This window comes from Oncorhynchus clarkii, chromosome 16, assembly GCF_045791955.1.
Source record: "Oncorhynchus clarkii lewisi isolate Uvic-CL-2024 chromosome 16, UVic_Ocla_1.0, whole genome shotgun sequence".
Lineage (NCBI taxonomy): Eukaryota > Metazoa > Chordata > Actinopteri > Salmoniformes > Salmonidae > Oncorhynchus > Oncorhynchus clarkii.
In genome coordinates this window covers 22152227-22171762 of record NC_092162.1, presented here as the reverse complement: position 1 = coordinate 22171762, position 19536 = coordinate 22152227, and the positions used below count along the sequence as shown (strand labels likewise).

At 42.1% G+C, this 19536-nt stretch overlaps 1 protein-coding gene across 2 annotated transcripts; it reads left to right on the top strand.

Annotated features, from left to right (window-relative positions):
* The first annotated feature begins 15232 nt into the window (after positions 1 to 15232).
* Positions 15233 to 19536, top strand: LOC139367520 (troponin T, slow skeletal muscle-like). Of its 2 annotated transcripts, none has more exons than XM_071105765.1 (9): positions 15233 to 15239; positions 16666 to 16690; positions 17132 to 17204; positions 17440 to 17556; positions 17847 to 17924; positions 18087 to 18200; positions 18446 to 18555; positions 19267 to 19357; positions 19492 to 19536. In XM_071105765.1, the coding sequence occupies exons 3-9, from the start codon at positions 17136 to 17138 to the stop codon at positions 19534 to 19536; spliced, it is 624 nt and encodes a 207-aa protein (XP_070961866.1). In that variant the 5' UTR covers positions 15233 to 15239; positions 16666 to 16690; positions 17132 to 17135. The 2 variants fall into 2 exon arrangements, with proteins under 2 accessions (XP_070961866.1, XP_070961865.1); XM_071105764.1 differs by lacking the exon at positions 15233 to 15239 and adding an exon at positions 15255 to 15353.

The following is a 19536-nucleotide window of genomic DNA, read 5'->3' as shown; positions in this document are numbered from 1 at the left end:
TCCGCCTCTCAACATCCCTCCTCTCGTCCTTTCCTCCACTGACACTGACCAAAAAGGGACACCGTCTTCCAGTTGATGGCCAAACTCGAGTCCCACTGCACTATTTCTGCCTCATGCACAAATTTGTGTTGTTACTCCTATGAACAGAGAAAGTGAAATATGCCTCGATATTAAAAAGGACCCAAGCTGCTGATAATAACAACAACGCAAGCCTATCGATACACTTTGCTACTCATTCATTACTGCTGCAGTGCGTGTTGTAGTGCTGAGCAGGGACGGACTGGGAGTAAAAAACGGCCCTGGACTTTAATCCGGACCGGCCCACCAGAACCGGCCCCTGAATAATCCACCACGGCCCCCTGCTAAAGCACGCACGTACACACACGACCAGCCCCTAACACAACCAGCTAGCTGCATCACAACCATTGATCACTATTGCAGTACTACTTTAACAAGGCTGCAGAACAAACACACAAACACTGCACATTATTATAAAACATATACAGAACACACACTGAATATGTCATGATTGAACTACCTCATATCACCTGAAGCCTAGAGTGGGGGAAAAAAAAGATGATTAAATACCCACAATTCTCGCTGAGACACAGAACTGTCTAACTGCTGCTCAGGGTCAGCTGGCTGGCTTTGAGTCATGGGAGTACACCTTCTAAAAAAACAATGGTTGAACACCTCTCCGAAAATAGAACGTATCCTGTGACTTAGAGCAGCACAAGCCATCATGAGTCATGATTCATCTACATCACCTGAGGCCTAGAGTAATAAAGAGATGCTACAATATCCACAATAATATCCACAGTACTGTGCGGCCGTCTTCATCAACCTGGACAAGGCATTCGACTCTTGTCAATCACCCTATTCTTATTGGCAGACTCAACGGCCTTGGTTTCTCTAATGACTGCCTCGCCTGGTTCACTAACTACTTCACAGATAGAGTTCAGTGTGTCAAATCGAAGGGCCTGTTGTCCGGACCTCTGACAGTCTCTATGGGGGTGCCCTCTACAGGGTTTTCTCTGAATATATCAATGATGTCGCTCTTGCTGCTGGTGATTCTTTGATCCACCTCTACGCAGACGACACCATTCTGTATACATCTGGCCATTCTTTGGACACTGTGTTAACTAACCTCCAAACGAGCTTCAATGCCATACAAACTCCTTCCGTGGCCTCCAACTGCTCTTAATGCTAGTAAAACGAAATGCATGCTCTTAACTGATCACTCCCCGCACCCGCCTGCCCGACTAGCATCACTATTCTGGACGGCTTTGAATATGTGGACAACTACAAATACCTAGGTGTCTGGCTAGGCTGTAAACTCTCCTTCCAGACTAATCTCCAATCCAAAATTAAATCTAGAATCAGCTTCCTATTTCACAACAAAGCCTCCTTCACTCATGCTGCCAAACATACCCTCGTAAAACTGACTATCCTACCGATCCTTGACTTTGGCAATGTCATTTACAAAATAGCCTCCAACACTCTACTCAGCAAATTAGATGCTGTCTATCACAGTGCCATCCGTTTTGTCACCAAAGCCCCACCACTGCGACCTGTATGCTCTCGTTGGCTGGTCCTCGCTACATATTCGTCGCCAAACCCACTGGCTCCAGGTCATCTATAAGTCTTTGCTAGGTAAAGCTCACCATAGCAACACCCACACGTAGCACGCGCTCCAGCAGGTATATTTCACTGGTCATCCCCAAAGCCAACACCTAATTTTGGCCGCCTTTCCTTCCAGTTCTCTGCTGCCAATGACTGGAACGAATTGCAAAAATCACTTAAGTTGGAGACTTACTGTATATCTCCCTCACTAAGCATCAGCTATCAGAGCAGCTTACTGACCGCTGCAGCTGTAAATAGCCCATCCGACCAACTACCTACCTCATCACCATATTTGCTTTTGTTTTCTGCTCTTTTGCACACCAGTATTTATACTTGTACATCCTCATCTGCACATCTATCACTCCAGTGTTAATTGCTAAATTGTAACTACTTTGCAAATCTGGCCTATTTGTTGGATGTTATTTGGGAGACGTTTCTAGGGTCCAGAAGGGCTAGGTCAGCATATAGAGTGCCATGAGACAGAAACCGCCTGTGGATACTATCTGTGACTGCAACCATAATGTGGACTTGAACTTTATAGGGCACTCTCTGTCTCTGTCAAAGCTTCATCTTGAGCCATCTCTCCAGACATTATTTCCTTCTTTCTTGCCCTTTTCTGTGGCAGAGTGGCTTCCACCTCCTCCAACTCTGTATCCTCATCCTGTTCGTTGATGTTCTTATTTGCAAACTGAACAAATGTGTCTGTAATTGCCTTAATGGTGTCAACGTCTCTTGACGTGCCTTTCAGGGTTTCCTGTGTAGCCACAACCATTCGATGAGCAGACAGGATGTCCCTCCCACTTGTCTGCAGGTATTTGGACAGTGGTGACGTGTTCTCAAATATCAGAAGAAATATTTGCGCTGTCAGTATCGTCTCATACCGGAGAAGAGCCTCAGTAAATCCTCTTGCCTTCACCCGAACAGTTGTCTTCACGTTGGCCTGTCCTTATATGGCTGATGGTGTGAGGAGCACTTCAACATAGAGACCCTGGTCTGGTTTTTCCAAAGGATCCAAAGACCTTCTTCAAAGCACTATCCTTAGCCCACCAGCGTGTTTCTCCGATTGAAGATAGGCGTCTGCGTCGCGTGTCCTGGCTCTTCTTCTCCCGCACATCCCTCCTTTGGTAGGATTTACGGAGTAACACAGCAATGTCGTCAAGGAGATCAAACAGTGACCCACTTGCCAAGACAATTTCAGTTATGTCAAAACCAGATTAAGGACATGTGCATACTACCAATAATGCACTTGATTGGGGGACTTTGAGGATAACAGAGTAGAGGAGCCCTTATATTTGCCCTGTATTTTGGATGCTCCATGTCGAATTTTAGATTATCCACGACGTCTGTCTACAACTGGACAAATTACTGTCCAGTGGATGCCTTACACCTTTCACAACAGCCACAAGCCTCTCTTGTACAACGTCTGTCACATATCTCACAATGACAGAGCACTGGTCTTGAGAAGTTATGTCCTGCGTTATGTCGATCTGGACAGAGAGCATTCCAGCTGGCTCGATTTCACTTGACATGGCCTCTTGGATAATGCTCTGAATTGTGTGAATGACGGAAGAGGACTGGCCACCCCACATAGCCTGGTTCCTCTCTAGGTTTCTTCCTAGGTTTTGGCCTTTCTAGGGAGTTTTTCCTAGCCACCGTGCTTCTACACCTGCATTGCTTGCTGTTTGGGGTTTTAGGCTGGGTTTCTGTACAGCACTTTGAGATATCAGCTGATGTACGAAGGGCTATATAAATACATTTGATTTGATTTGATTTGATTTGAATGTCTGCTCTGGAGGACAATAAAAAAGTAGGCCTCAGCACTACTTCTGTGCAGGTTGCTCTTCTCGTGCTCCTCTATCCTTTGGTGAACATTTTTTTCCAATCCCGTCATTCCACTCCTAAAAATACGGCTGTCGGTGGGCTTCGCAAAATGCCATACAAATTGAACAGTGTAACGCATGGCTTTCTTCATTGTATGACAGCCATTTCCGATTGGTGCCGCCTTTAAAACCGAAAACCTTCTGTACCATTTCTATAAAGGGTGGAAACAAAAAAAATGTTTTTAGGTCATCTGACTTGGGTCTCTTGAAATAGTCAAAAGTTGGTCTGGCATCCTGGCCTTCCCTGACTCTCTTCCACTGACACTGAACTGGACCTATCATCAACCTAGATATGAATCAAATATATAAATTAACTACTGTAATAAAGGCCCAATTTTGAAAAAACGACACAAACCACGGCAACAGCCCCACTGTTTCATATCAAGTGAATGAATGACAACGTTTGACAACGTTTTTTTGTATGGCTGTACTCGCCATTCTCACTGGACTGTTGGCCTAATGATGAGTTTCAATGCATTGTCTAGTAAGAGGCGAAATGGTAGGAACTGTGGCGATGAGGATCATAGCTAGCAAATCACTGTAGCCATATTCTCCCGCACAAAATATGAATTTGAGAGGGAAAGGACTTGATTGGTTTTACAATATGTATACTATTTGCAACCAACGGCTGTATAGACATGAAATAAAATTTGCTAATTAACGTTTGTATATGTCTAATGCAATTTAGCGTTTAGAACGACAAGGAAAAAGCAATTGGAATCAAATGAAAATGCTTATTTTAGCTAAGTAAAATTATACGACAGGAAATCATTGATACTCAAGTGATTGCCATTTCCCACAAAATCCCCACAGGACGGCGAAATCTAGGCATTCAGAGCGTCAAATTTGAGTTTTTCCGCGAGCCGGTTTGAACACCCAGTTACTGTACATCTTTACCTCAATTCTTTCTTTCTGGTACATTTACACAGCAGTAGCTGACCAATAGTATTTGCATTTCACTCATAAATTCTGATATAACATGTTGTATTTGTAACACATTTAGGCACATACAGTGTGTAAACCTGGTCAAGAACTACAGGAAACGTGTGATCTCTGTAATTGCAAACAAAGGTTTCTGTACCAAATATTAAGTTCTGCTTTTCTGATGTATCAAATACTTATGTCATGCAATAAAATGCAAATTAATTACTTAAACATCATACAAAGTGATTTTCTGGATTTTTGTCTTAGATTCCGTCTCTCACAGTTGAAGTGTACCTATGATAACAATTACAGACCTCTACATGCTTTGTAAGTGGGAAAACCTGCAAAATCGGCAGTGTATCAAATACTTGTTCTCCCCACTGTATCTACCGCTTCGGCTGCACTATCTTTGGCTTCGCTGTCCACTCCGTCTACTCTTTTTCCCGTGAACCGGGTTGAGGCATCTTCCTCTAGCACTGGTACTAGTACTACTACTACCGAATAAGTTGTTTAGTTTTTTTACATTTACTTGCATTTGAGTGAAGACTTTTGACTCTTTTGTCTATTAACTTTTCAGCCCCACCCTTACGTTTTTTACTCTGCTTTTCCATTTTCTATTGTAGCTAGTTTTCGAGCTGTCACTGTCAGTGTCAATGTGTGTGTGAGTGTGAGCAAGACAAAGGGGGCTTTAGTTTGGTTTATTCATTCGACCATTTTAAAAAACAAGCACACATAAAACTTAAAAGCCATACATGCACATGGGCGGGGCTACGGGTTGCATAGACGTTCGTTTGGAATAGACCAACGGGCCTGGGGGAAAGGGGGGGTTGACCCGTGTCGCTCAACTTTCTGCCAACCTTTTTATTAGTAGTAAAAAAAAATTAAGGCAGGCGGCCCACCGTCCCAGAGGTTGACCAGCCCACCTGGAATTCTCCCGCTGCTCCCGGTGGCCAGTCCGCTACTGGTGCTGAGTGGAAATAGGAAGAATGCACATAGTATATAAAGGTGTTGAATTACAAGGTGTTGACCGTGTTGAGTCAGAACTTACACATTAACTCCCTCATAGAAACAGCAGCTCTTTGCTGTATTCGTTGACAGTCTTTCTCTAGTCATGAACTGTGTTCGAATACCCATACTAATACACTGTATATTGCATACTTAATGAGTATATACTCCATACTATTAGTTTATTTTAGTATACTGTAAACCAACGTTATCCTTTCAGTTTTTTGTAATGATATGCTATGCGGTTCGTAAGGCTAGCATAGCTAACAAATTGTCAGCCAGTCAGTGTGACGTAACTTATTTGAAAAGTAATTACTTTATTACATTGCTTAACATTTTTTTAACATTAGTCATATTTAGTTAAAGTAATGAATTTGTATCCTCTCTCATCGGACTTCGGCTGCACATTTTCCGCCATTTTCTTCAAATCTGAAAATGTTGTGAAGCCAAGCTCATTTACTGAAGAATTGCATTATGGGCCCTAAAAGCACAGTAATAGTGTCCACTGCTTGTATACTTCGTATTTTGGCAAATGTGCTACGACATCCGGGAACTTTTGGCATACTAACTATATCCATACTATGACCAATAAGCAGTGGTGTAAAGTACTTAAGTAAAAATACTTTCAAGTACTACTTAAGTCATTTTATGGGGTGTCTGTACTTTACTTTACTATTTATATTATTGACAACTTTTGCGTTTACTTCACTACATTCTTGCTCTCCGTTTGGGCAGCCTGATTTGTTGCGAACTGTGTGAAGACCATTTATTCCTAACAAAAACCGTAATTAATTTGCCAGAATTGTACATAATGTAACAGCAATATTTAGACTTAGGTCAGCCACCCAATAGATAAAATATGGAACCGTTCCGTATTTCACTGAAAGAATAAACGTTTTGTTTTCGAAATGATAGTTGATTTGACCATATTAATGACCTAAGGCTCGTATTTCTGTGTGTTATTATGTTATAATTAAGTCTATGATTTGATATTTGAGCAGTCTGAAAGCATTCATTCAAACAGCACTTTAGTGCGTTTGCCAGCAGCTCTTCGCTGTGCTTCAAGCATTGAGCTGTTTATGACTTCAAGCCTATCAACTCCCGAGATAAGGCTGGTGTAACCGATGTGAGATGGCTAGCTAGTTAGCGGGGTGTGAGCTAATAGCATTTCAATCGGTGATGTCACTCGCTCTGAGACCTTGAAGTAGTGGCTTTTGTGGATCGATGGGTAACGATGCTGGGGGTGGCTGTTGTTGGATCGATGGGTAACGATGCTGAGGGTGGCTGTTGTCGATGTGTTCCTGGTTCGAGCCCAGGTAGGGGCGAGGAGAGGGATGGAAGCTATACTGTTACACTGTTTTTGTTTCACTGTCTACTCTCCTCTACCTTCTGTTTTCAGTTCCTCTTCTGTTTGTACCACCATCCTCCCTTTTCTCATCCTCCTTGCGGTCGTCTTGCCTGACTGCTCACCCTGAATTTATTTCCGCTGCTCTGATTCAGAGGGGTTGGGTTACATTTGCGGAGGACAAATTTAGGTTGAATGCATTCAGTTGTGCAACTGACTAGATATCCCCTTTCCCTCTACCAATCGCTACATACATCTAATGTGAAACTGCCATCCTAGATGTCGATTGTGTGACTTCAAAATGAGGGGCATTGTAGAAAACATTGGAATTAGCGATTGAATGGCCTCTAATAAATCGAACCAATCAGAGTATCAAAGCTCTGGCCCAACCCATTGGTTTCTTGGACCAATCAGAACGGTCCGAATGTGTTTGCGTTCTCCAAATCGTCGGGGAGGGAGGCGAATCCAGAATCATTGTGGAGAAGAACGTCAGTTGGCCGGAGCAATGTGGATGGGTAGCCAGGCAAGTGGTCGTACCCTCTGTCTGTCTATCCCCCACCTGTCCCGTTGTCTCTTGTTTCAGATGGGAGCGTTGATCCCTGTGACTCATTATCCTGCCTATCAGACCTCAGTTTGCACCCAAAATCCTCCAATAATCAAGCCAGTCCCCTCTGTCACACACACACACACACACACACACACACACACACACACACACACACACACACACACACACACACACACACACACACACACACACACACACACACACACACACACACACACACACACACACACACACTCTCTCCCCTGGACCCCCTATTCACTATATAAGCCCCAGTCAGTTCTGTGCTCTCCCGCTCGTCTCTCATTGCCAGTAAGCACCATTGTCTTTTCCATCTTTATTCTTGGGGCTGGTAAGACTTCTCACCGTTTTCATTGTTTTCAACATGCTGTGTTTGAATGTTGCTTGATGTCAGGCCATAGCAACTGTAGCTACAGCGACTCTGTCGCTAGAAGTACCTGAGAGTAAGTTATTCCCACAAGAACTGTATACGTCTGAGAAATGTGTCTGGTGTCGTGATTTAATATGTGGTGTTGATGCCGGCAATTGTTTTTTGTGGTTGAGCACTATGTCTTTCCTGAAGTTACTTGGCATGGAAGTAGTTGGATGAGCTAAACAAAATATTGTAGGCCTATTTACGGAATGTTCCTTCAACCTCTAGTATCTGCCAGACTGGAAGCACTGTATGTGCATATGAACTTGTGTTCATGTGTTTTCTATGTTTAACAGTTTGTTACATGTATGTGCACCTAAAACAAAGGCCGGGATTTATTCATGGACGTGTTGCAACAATGTTTGAGCCCGACATCGGGAGCGTTTGCCATTAATGCAATCTCATCGAACGTTGGGGAAATTGCCTTTCAAAGGCACATTGCCAGTAATGCAGTGTGCAGCACTGCAACAACCCTCTGCATGAAACCTGGCACGGGTGTTTTACTGTAATGACATTCAAACCACTGTTGCTCTAAATTAGGGATGGGCAATTCCAGTCCTCGGGGGCCAGATTAGTGTCACACTTTTGCCCCAGCCACAGCTAACACACCTGACTCCAATAATCAACTAATCATGATCTTCAGATTAGAATGCAATTAGTTGAATCAGCTGTGCTTGTTAGGGATGGGGAAAAAGTGTGACACCAGTCCGACCTCCGAGGACTGCAGTTGGCCATCCCTGCTCTAAGTGATTATTCACCTGGCTCTGTCTGTCTGAATGTCTTTCCATCTATCTGTCAGTTTGTCTGTCTGTCAGTCTGTGTGTCTTTAACCGACTTAACACACTGAAATAACGAAGCAATGTGATGTGATCCTTCCCCAATCCTCTGTCTGTCGTTCGTTCCAGCACCATGTTTGTTCAGTCACACATACTGATCCATTGAGGTCAGGGCTAAATGCCAACTATAGAGGGATAGAAATGACTCAACCGGCTTGATTCCTTGATCTTCCAAGTTAATGCTCTCAAAGGAAGTTGGTCTAGGCAGCTCTCCAGTTGTTGACTGTGGGTAATCTGGGGATGGTGTCAAAAAATGGTCTCATTGTTCTGCTGTCTGGTCTGCATTGGTCTGGATGTTTATGAATCATTAAATCTGTATAGGCTAGGCCTATATGAATATGAATCTATTTTTGCATCTGACTACATACAGGATCTCCTACAGTATATAAAGTAGACTTTACATTCAAACCCATTGAAATAACAAATAACTGGGATATGAATTGGCTTCCAAATTGTGTTTAAAAGGGAGAAAATGCATGTGATATACAGTCAGGTCCTAAATTATTGGCAACCTTGATAAAAATTAGCGAAAAAGACTGTATACAACTTAACAATACAAAAACTGAGCTATTTTGTATGCTCCAAAAAATTACAAAATTATATTATTTTATACTAATACAATTTCTCAGAAAAATAGATTTTGTTTAACAAGTATTGATGTTTTGTTTCTCAAAAATATATTGGCACCCCTGTTTTCAATAACTTTCAATACCTTAACTTGCGAGGATAACAGCACTGAGCTTTTTCTAAATTGTTTTATGAGATGGCCAAAGAGCTCTATTTTCATGTCATATGACCAGAGCACTGGTTCCAATCTAAGTGCCAATGTCGTTTAGCAAACTTCAGGCGTTTACATTTAGTGGATGACATGAAAATTCAGCTCTTTGGCCACGCACACCAGCGGTGGGTTTGGTGTCAATATGAGAATGCAAATGCAGAAAAGAAACCCATACATACTCTAAAATATGGTTGGTGGGTCATTGATGGTCCTGGGGCCCTCTTTAAGGTTAACCGCGTCATGAGCTTTACCCAGTACAAGGACACCATTGTAGCCCAAAAAACCTGGCTGAAACTTGGCCGCAAGTGGATTTTCCAGCAAGACAATAACCTCAAGCACACGTAAAAATCCACAAATACAGTGCCTTGCAAAAGTATTCATTTCCCTTGGCGTTTTTTCCTATTTTGTTGCATTACAACCTGTAATTTAAATTGATTTTTATTTGGATTTCATGAAATAGACATACACAAAATAGTCCAAATTGGTGAAGTGAAATGAAAAAACGAACTTGTTTGAAAGAATTATAAAAACTAAAAACCGAAAAGTGGTGTGTGTGTGTGTGTGTGTGTGTGTATGTATTCACCCCCTTTTCTCTGACTCCCCTAAATATGAGCTGGTGCAACCAATTACCTTCAGAAGTCACATAATTAGTTAAATAAAGTCCACCTGTGTGCAATCTAAGTGTCACATGATCTGTCACATGATCTCAGTATACAGTGCCTTGCGAAAGTATTCGGCCCCCTTGAACTTTGCGACCTTTTGCCACATTTCAGGCTTCAAACATAAAGATATAAAACTGTATTTTTTTGTGAAGAATCAACAACAAGTGGGACACAATCATGAAGTGGAACGACATTTATTGGATATTTCAAACTTTTTTAACAAATCAAAAACGGAAAAATTGGGCGTGCAAAATTATTCAGCCCCCTTAAGTTAATACTTTGTAGCGCCACCTTTTGCTGCGATTACAGCTGTAAGTCGCTTGGGGTATGTCTCTATCAGTTTTGCACATCGAGAGACTGAAATTTTTTCCCATTCCTCCTTGCAAAACAGCTCGAGCTCAGTGAGGTTGGATGGAGAGCATTTGTGAACAGCAGTTTTCAGTTCTTTCCACAGATTCTCGATTGGATTCAGGTCTGGACTTTGACTTGGCCATTCTAACACCTGGATATGTTTATTTTTGAACCATTCCATTGTATATTTTGCTTTATGTTTTGGATCATTGTCTTGTTGGAAGACAAATCTCCGTCCCAGTCTCAGGTCTTTTGCAGACTCCATCAGGTTTTCTTCCAGAATGGTCCTGTATTTGGCTCCATCCATCTTCCCATCAATTTTAACCATCTTCCCTGTCCCTGCTGAAGAAAAGCAGGCCCAAACCATGCTGCCACCATCATGTTTGACAGTGGGGATGGTGTGTTCAGTGTGATGAGCTGTGTTGCTTTTACGCCAAACATAACGTTTTGCATTGTTGCCAAAAAGTTCAATTTTGGTTTCATCTGACCAGAGCACCTTCTTCCACATGTTTGGTGTGTCTCCCAGGTGGCTTGTGGCAAACTTTAAACGACACTTTTTATGGATATCTTTAAGAAATGGCTTTCTTCTTGCCACTCTTCCATAAAGGCCAGATTTGTGCAATATACGACTGATTGTTGTCCTATACAGAGTCTCCCACCTCAGCTGTAGATCTCTGCAGTTCATCCAGAGTGATCATGGGCCTCTTGGCTGCATCTCTGATCAGTCTTCTCCTTGTATGAGCTGAAAGTTTAGATGGACGGCCAGGTCTTGGTAGATTTGCAGTGGTCTGATACTCCTTCCATTTCAATATTATCGCTTGCACAGTGCTCCTTGGGATGTTTAAAGCTTGGGAAATATTTTTGTATCCAAATCCGGCTTTAAACTTCTTCACAACAGTATCTCGGACCTGCCTGGTGTGTTCCTTGTTCTTCATGGTGCTCTCTGCGCTTTTAACGGACCTCTGAGACTATCACAGTGCAGGTGCATATATACGGAGACTTGATTACACACAGGTGGATTGTATTTATCATCATTAGTCATTTAGGTCAACATTGGATCATTCAGAGATCCTCACTGAACTTCTGGAGAGAGTTTGCTGCACTGAAAGTAAAGGGGCTGAATAATTTTGCACGCCCAATTTTTCAGTTTTTGATTTGTTAAAAAAGTTTGAAATATCCAATAAATGTCGTTCCACTTCATGATTGTGTCCCACTTGTTGTTGATTCTTCACAAAAAAATACAGTTCAAGGGGGCCGAATACTTTCGCAAGGCACTGTATATACAGCTGTTCTGAAAGGCCCCCGAGTCTGCAACACCACTAAGCAAGGGGCACCACCAAGCATGCGGCAGCATGAAGACCAAGGAGCTCTCCAAACAGGTCAGGGACAAAGTTGTGGAGAAGTACAGATCAGGGTTGGGTTATAAAAAAATATCAGAAACTTTGAACATCCCACAGAGCACAATTAAATGCATTATTAAAAAATGGAAAGAATATGGCACCACAACAAACCTGACAACAGAGGGCTGCCCACCAATACTCATGGACCAGGCAAGGAGGACATTAATCAGAGAGGCTACAAAAAGACAAAAGATAACCCCGAAGGAGCTGCAAAGCTCCACAGCGGAGATTGGAGTATCTGTCCATAGGACCACTTTAAGCCGTACACTCCACAGAGCTGGGCTTTATGGAAGTGGCCAGAAAGTGCCATTGCTTAAAGAATAAAACAAGGAAACACGTTTGGTGTTCACCAAAAGGCATGCAGGAGACTTCCCAAACACATGGAATAAGGTACTCTGGTCAGATGAGACTAAAATTGAGCTGTTTGGCCATCAAGGAAAACGCTATATCTGGCGCAAACACAACACCTCTCATCACCCCGAGAACACCATCCCCACAGTGAAGCATGGTGGTGGCAGCATCATGCTGTGGGGAAGTTTTTCATCAGCAGAGACTGGGAAACTGGTCAGAATTGAAGGAATGATGGATGGCACTAAATACAGGGACATTCTTTAGGGAAACCTGTTTTAGTCTTCCAGAGAATAGTTAGGCACGCTCAAGTTTTTTTTTTTTTTTGCCTTACATAAAACATATTTTGCCTCTTCAAAGTGGTAGGCATGTTGTGTAAAATGTAAAAAAAAATGCCAAGGGGGGAGGAATACTTTCGAAAGCCATAGTAAATGGTTAATTGACCACAAAATTAACATTTTGCAATAGCCATCTCAGTCTCCGGACTTTAACCCCATTGAAATCTTGTGCTTTGAATTGAAGAGGGCAGTCTATAGGTGCATATGAATGATCTGGAAAGATTTTGTATGGAGGATAAGATCCCTCCCAATGTGTCAAGTGTTATTGAAGTGTTGTGGTTGCAGGTTCACTTGGCACGTCTAAAGGCTTTTCTTTTGGGGAGTTGCTATAGTCCACCAAGGGCTAACAGTCAGTATCTAAATAATATGTGTGAAACGCTTGATAGTGTACAGTATGTGATGTAAACAGAGAGGTCTACTTTCTTGGGGAGCTGAATATTGACTGGTTTTCATCAAGCTGTCCGCTCAAGAGGAAGCTTCTCACTGTAACCAGTACCTGTAATCTGGTTCAGAGTATTAATCAACCTACCAGGGTGTTTACAAACACTACAGGAAAAAGGTCATCAACATGTATCGGTCACATTTTCACTAATACTGAAGAACTTTGTTCTAAAGCTGTATCCGTACCCATTGGAGGCAGTGATCACAATGTGGTGGCTATATACAGGAACGCCAAAGTTCCAAACGCTGAGCCTAAAATAGTATATAAGAGATCATACAAAATATTTTGCTGTAACTCTTATGTGGATGGTGTTAAAAATATTTGTTGGTCTGATGTGATTAATAAGGAGCAGCCAGACACTGCACTAAAGAATCTGACTGTTAGAACTGTTAAGGCTCCATGGATTGATGAGGAATTGAAAAACTGTATGGTTGAAAGAGATGGCTAATAAGTCTGGTTGCATATCTGACTGGCTGACCTACTGCAAATTGAGAACAAGAAGAAGAAACTGTATTATGATGCCAAGATCAATGACATAAAAACTGATGTAAAAAAAACGTTGGAGTACTTTAAATGAAATTATGCGTAGAAAGACAAATTCAACTCCATCTTTCAACGAATCAGATGGCTTATTCATCACAAAACCATTTGATGTTGCCAATTATTTGAATGATTACTTCATTGGCAAAGTGGGCAAACTTGGGCAGGAAATGCCAACCACGAACAGTGAGCCATCATATTCATGCATAAAAAAAACAAATAATGAAAGAAAAGCATTGCAAGTTTGAACTGTGGGAGGGAGAGGTGTCAAAAGTATTGTTATCGATCCAATTATTGTTAATGACAAACCTCCTCGCATTGACAACTTAGATGGAAAGCTACTGAGGATGGTAGCTGACTCTATAGCCACTCCTATCTGTCATATCTTTAATCTGAGCCTAGAGGAAAGTCTTTGTCCTCAGGCCTGGAGGGAAGCCAATGCAATTCCGCTACCCAAGAGTGGTAAAGTGTCCTTTACTGGTTCTAACAGCAGACCTATAAGCTTGCTGCCAGCTCTTAGCAAACTGTTGGAAAAAATTGTGTTCGACCAAATGCAATGCTATTTCTCTGTAAACAAATTAACAACAGACTTTCAGCATGCTTATAGAGAAGGGCACTCAACATGTACTGCACTAACACAAATTACTGATGATTGGTTGAAAGAAATTAACAATAAGAAGATTGTGGGAGCTGTACTGTTAGATTTCAGTGCAGCCTTTGATATTATTGATCATAACCTGTTGTTGAAAGAATGTATGTGTTATGGCTTTTCAACCTCAGCTCTGAGGTTGTCTATCTATCTATCTATCTATCTATCTATCTATCTATCTATCTCTATCTCAGTATTTGTAGAATTCATTTTATACAGTATTTTTTGCTCATCTTTATCGAGGGTGTAAATAATTTTGGACCTGACTGTATCATAGCAATACAGGTCTTGTTTACATTGTGACTTTATGTGTTTAAGCTATCTCCACAATCCAGCCCGGTGCAAGGCGATAAAGTTATCATAATTGACTTGGCTAGTGTAAATCGTGGCATGGGGCCCATCCAAATCTCTCCATCTTGCCATCACTCTTGTAAATTAAATCAACTGAGTGGAAATTCAGCGGCTGATGCCCCTCTTATCCCGGGCAACTTGATATCGCCACACCCTCACCCTCTCTGTCCCCTTCTATTCCATTATTTACAGTGGTCTTTCCCTCATCTCGACCTTCGCAATAAAAAACATCTTCCCACGTTTACCTGGCTACTCATTTCACCCACTGCTAAAACAGTTAATTCGGTCACTTTACAGTGAGGTCGTGATCCTTTGCTTAGTTAAATGCTTTAGTTTCTCCCAATGGTCATCTGAGGCTTGTACGTTTTGTTTAATGTGTTTGTGGCACGCATCGCTCTCTCTCTCTCTCTCTCTCTCTCTCTCTCTCTCTCTCTCTCTCTCTCTCTCTCTCTCTCTCTCTCTCTCTCTCTCTCTCTCTCTCTCTCTCTCTCTCTCTCTCTCTCTCTCTCTCTCTCTCTCTCTCTCTCTCTCTCTCTCTCTCTCTCTCTCTCTCTCTCTCTCTCTCTCTCTCTCTCTCTCTCTCTCTCTCTCTCTCCAGAGTAACTATGTCTGATGTACAGGAAGAGAATGAGTGAGTAATCGTCAACTATTCTAATTCAAAGAACTGTTAGTGATATTCTATAACTACATTTTAATACTCTGTTGTGCATATGTATTTAAAACTGATGATGCATCTTTTCTCTTTTTTTTTTAAGGGATCAGCGGGAGGGTAAGGGCATTTTCTGTCACTTGTCTTGTTTCGTTGTCTCAATGTCACCCATTCCTCTATTATCTGTTATTTTTTTCTCACCTACTCGCTCCACAGAGGACGAGGAGGAAGGAGGTGAGTCACGACTTTATGTCAACATGATCCTTGATATTACACATCCTCTCAATATTATTACTCCATTTAGACCCCCCGAAACATGACAGTGAATGCCCTCAACCAATCTCTCTAGAAGGGACATATGATTGTGACTCTGCTTCTTGCTGCTGGCCCTGCCCATGGGAGGGGTGAACATGTTCCTCACCAAGAGTGTCATTCTCTTATCAGTTGAATATGTTAAAACAAAGGGCCTGCCCATACACTTTACCACCATGTTGAATCCACTATCTGGAAACTTAGAGACATAGTATTTTGCTCTGTCTGTCAACCTCATATTCAGGGACAGCAAATAATAGCACCCATCAATCGTGGAGGGTTAGTGAGTAATGAAATCAATGGTAGAGTTTCATGAACATTCCCCCACATCCTCTAAGGCCAGGGGCACAATGTATGAATTTATGGTTGGATCAGAATCGCCATTATAATCATTGGCCAGTATGGAGAATAAAGTAAAACCACAAGCTCAAATCCTTATCTCCATCCATGGCTAATTTAAGAAAGGGACGATTTGAGCTCGCCAGCCACCGGAGGACATAGACACAACAAGACGCAACAATTCTAGTTTTTTTATGTCAATGATGTTTGGCTTCAAACTGGTTTCTCTTGACTCCTTTTTTTTTGGTGCGCCAGGACCAATCACAGCTGAGCTCACTCAGTTTACCTCATTGGCTGATTGGCTATTATTTGATATTTTTTTGCTCGCTGGATTCCCTTGCATTCAATGCTACGGGCAGCAACAATGTCATACTATTTTTGACCAGAGAGCATCAGATAGATGGGCTATACATACTGAAACAGAGGGGCGCTCTTATGTTCGCTCGTATGCTTTCACCTGTGCGAAACATTCAGCCTCATGTGAATTGAAGAACATTTATGAAACACATTGAGACGAAAGATAAGTTATTTTGTATGGGTTTTTTATCTTGGTCAATTTTTTGGGGAAGCTTTGCTTCCTTTGGCACCCATGACTACACGCCACAGTTGTGCACAAACATACCTGCCTGACTTCAAGTATCTTCTAACGCTGTCTGACTTTCCCTTTCTCCCCTCCTACCTATTTTGTAATAGTTTGTTCACCATTGTAAACATGTTAATTGTTGGTGTGTAATATCTGTTTCTCATTTGAAAAAACGAACTTGAAGGATGATATCCCCAGTCCCACTCAACCCAATTAACTACAAGGAAGTTGAAATCGACCATTGCAAACTATTAGTTGTGTTTTGGTTTGATATTGATTTTCTCTGTCATTTCTTCCACTCCATGTACTAAGAAGAAGAGGAGCGTCCTAAATACAAGTATGCCTGTCTTCACAAGTCAACAGTTGCTGCGAAATTTGTGAATTAAGTCATGTTTCTTTTTCTTTTGAGGATTTGCTCTGTCATGACACGGAACACTTGGGGCCGGTTTCCCAGACAGATTAGGCCTAGTGCTGGACAACAAAAATATTCTCAATGGAGAATCTTCATTGAAAGCACCTTTTAGTACAGGACTAGGTCTAATTTGTATCTGGTAAAACCGTCTATTGAAGTTTGATTTCATATTGTACCTGAATACAAAGCATATAATGAAATAGAACAATTTGAATTTAATGTATCTTTACAGTACAAAGTACAACATGCACAGTTGATCAAAGGCAAATACTTTAGTAACAATTTAAGTATATTTAGTAGTTTGGCATTTAGGTGGCCAGTGTGTTTAATTCTGATGTAACTAATTTACGTCATCTGGTTTTACAGGCCCATGGTCTCCCAGCTCGCTGCCCCCAAAAATCCTGAGGGGGATAGGGTGGACTTTGACGTGAGCCTACATGTGGGTTTTATCTCTGTGTTTTTGTTTTACTTTTCTGATCACACTTACGGACAGTTTTCCAGACCCAGATTAATCATAGTCCTGATCTAAAAAGCATTCTCCATAGTCTCCAATGAAAATGCTTATTAGTCCGGGAGTTAACTTAACCCGGGTTGTGGAAAATGGTGCCTTATATGTATATATAGACCATTTAATTGATTTACTACTTGTATTCATTAACTCTGGTTTGTGACAGGACATCCACAGGAAAAGAATGGAGAAGGATCTTCTGGAGCTGCAGACCCTGATCGACGTCCATTTTGACCAGAGGAAGAAAGAAGAGGAAGAGCTCATTGGACTCAAGGACAGGATTGTAGGTCAATCATCCCATCGCTCCCTCTCACTCGCTCTCTCTCCTCTATCCTGTATGTTTTGTTTAATGTTTCATTTAATGTGCTTGTTGCAGGCATCTCTCTCTCTCTCTCTCTCTCTCTCTAGTGTATACAGTATATACATTGATTCTCCATGGACAAGTCTATGTCCGAGAATAATGTATGTGTATGTGTTTAGGGAAAGGCTGATATGTGATTAGTGTAGTGGTATGCATAAATTAAAGAATTAATGGCTATTACGAGGCGAGTCTGCACTCGGTTTCTGTTCCAGGACAACCGCAGATCAGAGAGAGCGGAGCAGCAGCGTGTGCGAGCAGAAAAGGAACGGGACAGACAGATGAGAATTGCGGTAGGCCTAAGCCTCAATACAGAGCAACTGCTTAAGCTAGCACTATCGAGGCACCTGTTGTAAATGTGCATTGGCAGTCAAAAACAATTAGTCACAGAAATCAATTGAATACGTGTCGATATGATAAAACTAGTGTAAACAGATTCGACTTTTGTTACTCAGGAAGAGCGGCAGAGGAAAGAGGACGAGGAAGCCAAGAAAAGGGCGGATGACGAAGCCAAGAAGAAGAAAGTGCTCTCTAACATGGGGGCTCACTTTGGGGGTTTCTTGGCAAAGGTCAGAATGCTAATGATATTGCAGAGACAAAGTGGAATAGCTGTTAAGCATAATCTTTACCAATGCTTACACTTTGTTGGTTGTAAGCGTTTACAGTATACTGAAGGTGCTTTAGTTTGTGCGTGTGTGTGTGTGTGTAAGAGGGAAAATGTGTGTGAAATATGTGTTAACTGAATTAACCCTCGTAGTGCTGGTTTATTCACTGATCGAGTTGTGGGTGATGATGCCCTCCCCCCCCCCCTCAGGCAGAGCAGAGGAGAGGGAAGAGACAAACAGGGAGGGAGATCAAGAAGAAGACACTGGCGGAGAGGCGCAAACCCCTCGCTATTGACAACCTGAGAGAGGACGGCCTGAGGTCAGTGATATCCTTTTCGGACTACTGAGCCGAGCCAAGCTGAGTCAAGCTGGACTGCGCTGGCCTGGTTACGCATCTGCCATAGGTCCTGGACCGTGCTGTTTAAGATTAAAATACAATTTGAAAAGAAAAGAACGGAGTTAGCCCAGTACAGTTCGGGTTAGGATGATAGTATGAAAAGGGAATTCATGCCCTCTTAGAGATTGGAATGTATTATCTGTTGTTGAAGCAGTGAAAGGGGATACTTAAAATCGGAGCCAGAGCCTTCTGTCATGCCTGCTCCCGCTCCCCCTCCCTGGCACTCAAAGGCGCCACGCTCCCCAGCATTATGCACTCCTGCCACCATCATTACGCACACCTGCCTTCCACCGTTACGTGCATCAGCAATTATTGGACTCACCTGGACTCAATCACCTGTGTCATTACCTCCCCTATATCTGTCTGTTCCCAAGCTCTGTTCCCTGCTTCAGGATTAATGTTTGTATGTCGTTATGGTACCCGGTGCTGACGCTGGTCAATGTCTGTGCTATATTAAATGTTGACTCCCCGTACCTGCTTCTCATCTCCAGCGTTGGTTCTTACACCTACAAATGGAATAGTAGGCTTTAAAGAACTTCACTTGCATTATCAAAGTCCTTGTTCTCCTGAGTGAGCAGCGATTGAGAGTACAAGTCCTCTTTCTCTGACTCCTAATGCTCTGTGTCTTCTCAGGGAGAGAGCTAAAGAGATGTGGGAGTGGATTTACCAGCTTGAGTCAGACAAATTTGACCTGACTGAAAAGACGAGACGACAGAAATACGAGGTGAGGAGACTGCGATTGTACACCACAGCTATTTACGTTAACGTTTCAGTGTAGTTTTCCCCCCTGGAATGTCTGGTTTAGCCCTTAAAATATTTGGTATGTGTGTTGAAATGCCTTTTATATTATTTTTACAGATAAACGTTCTTCTGAATAGAATTTCTCATGCGCAGAAATTGTAA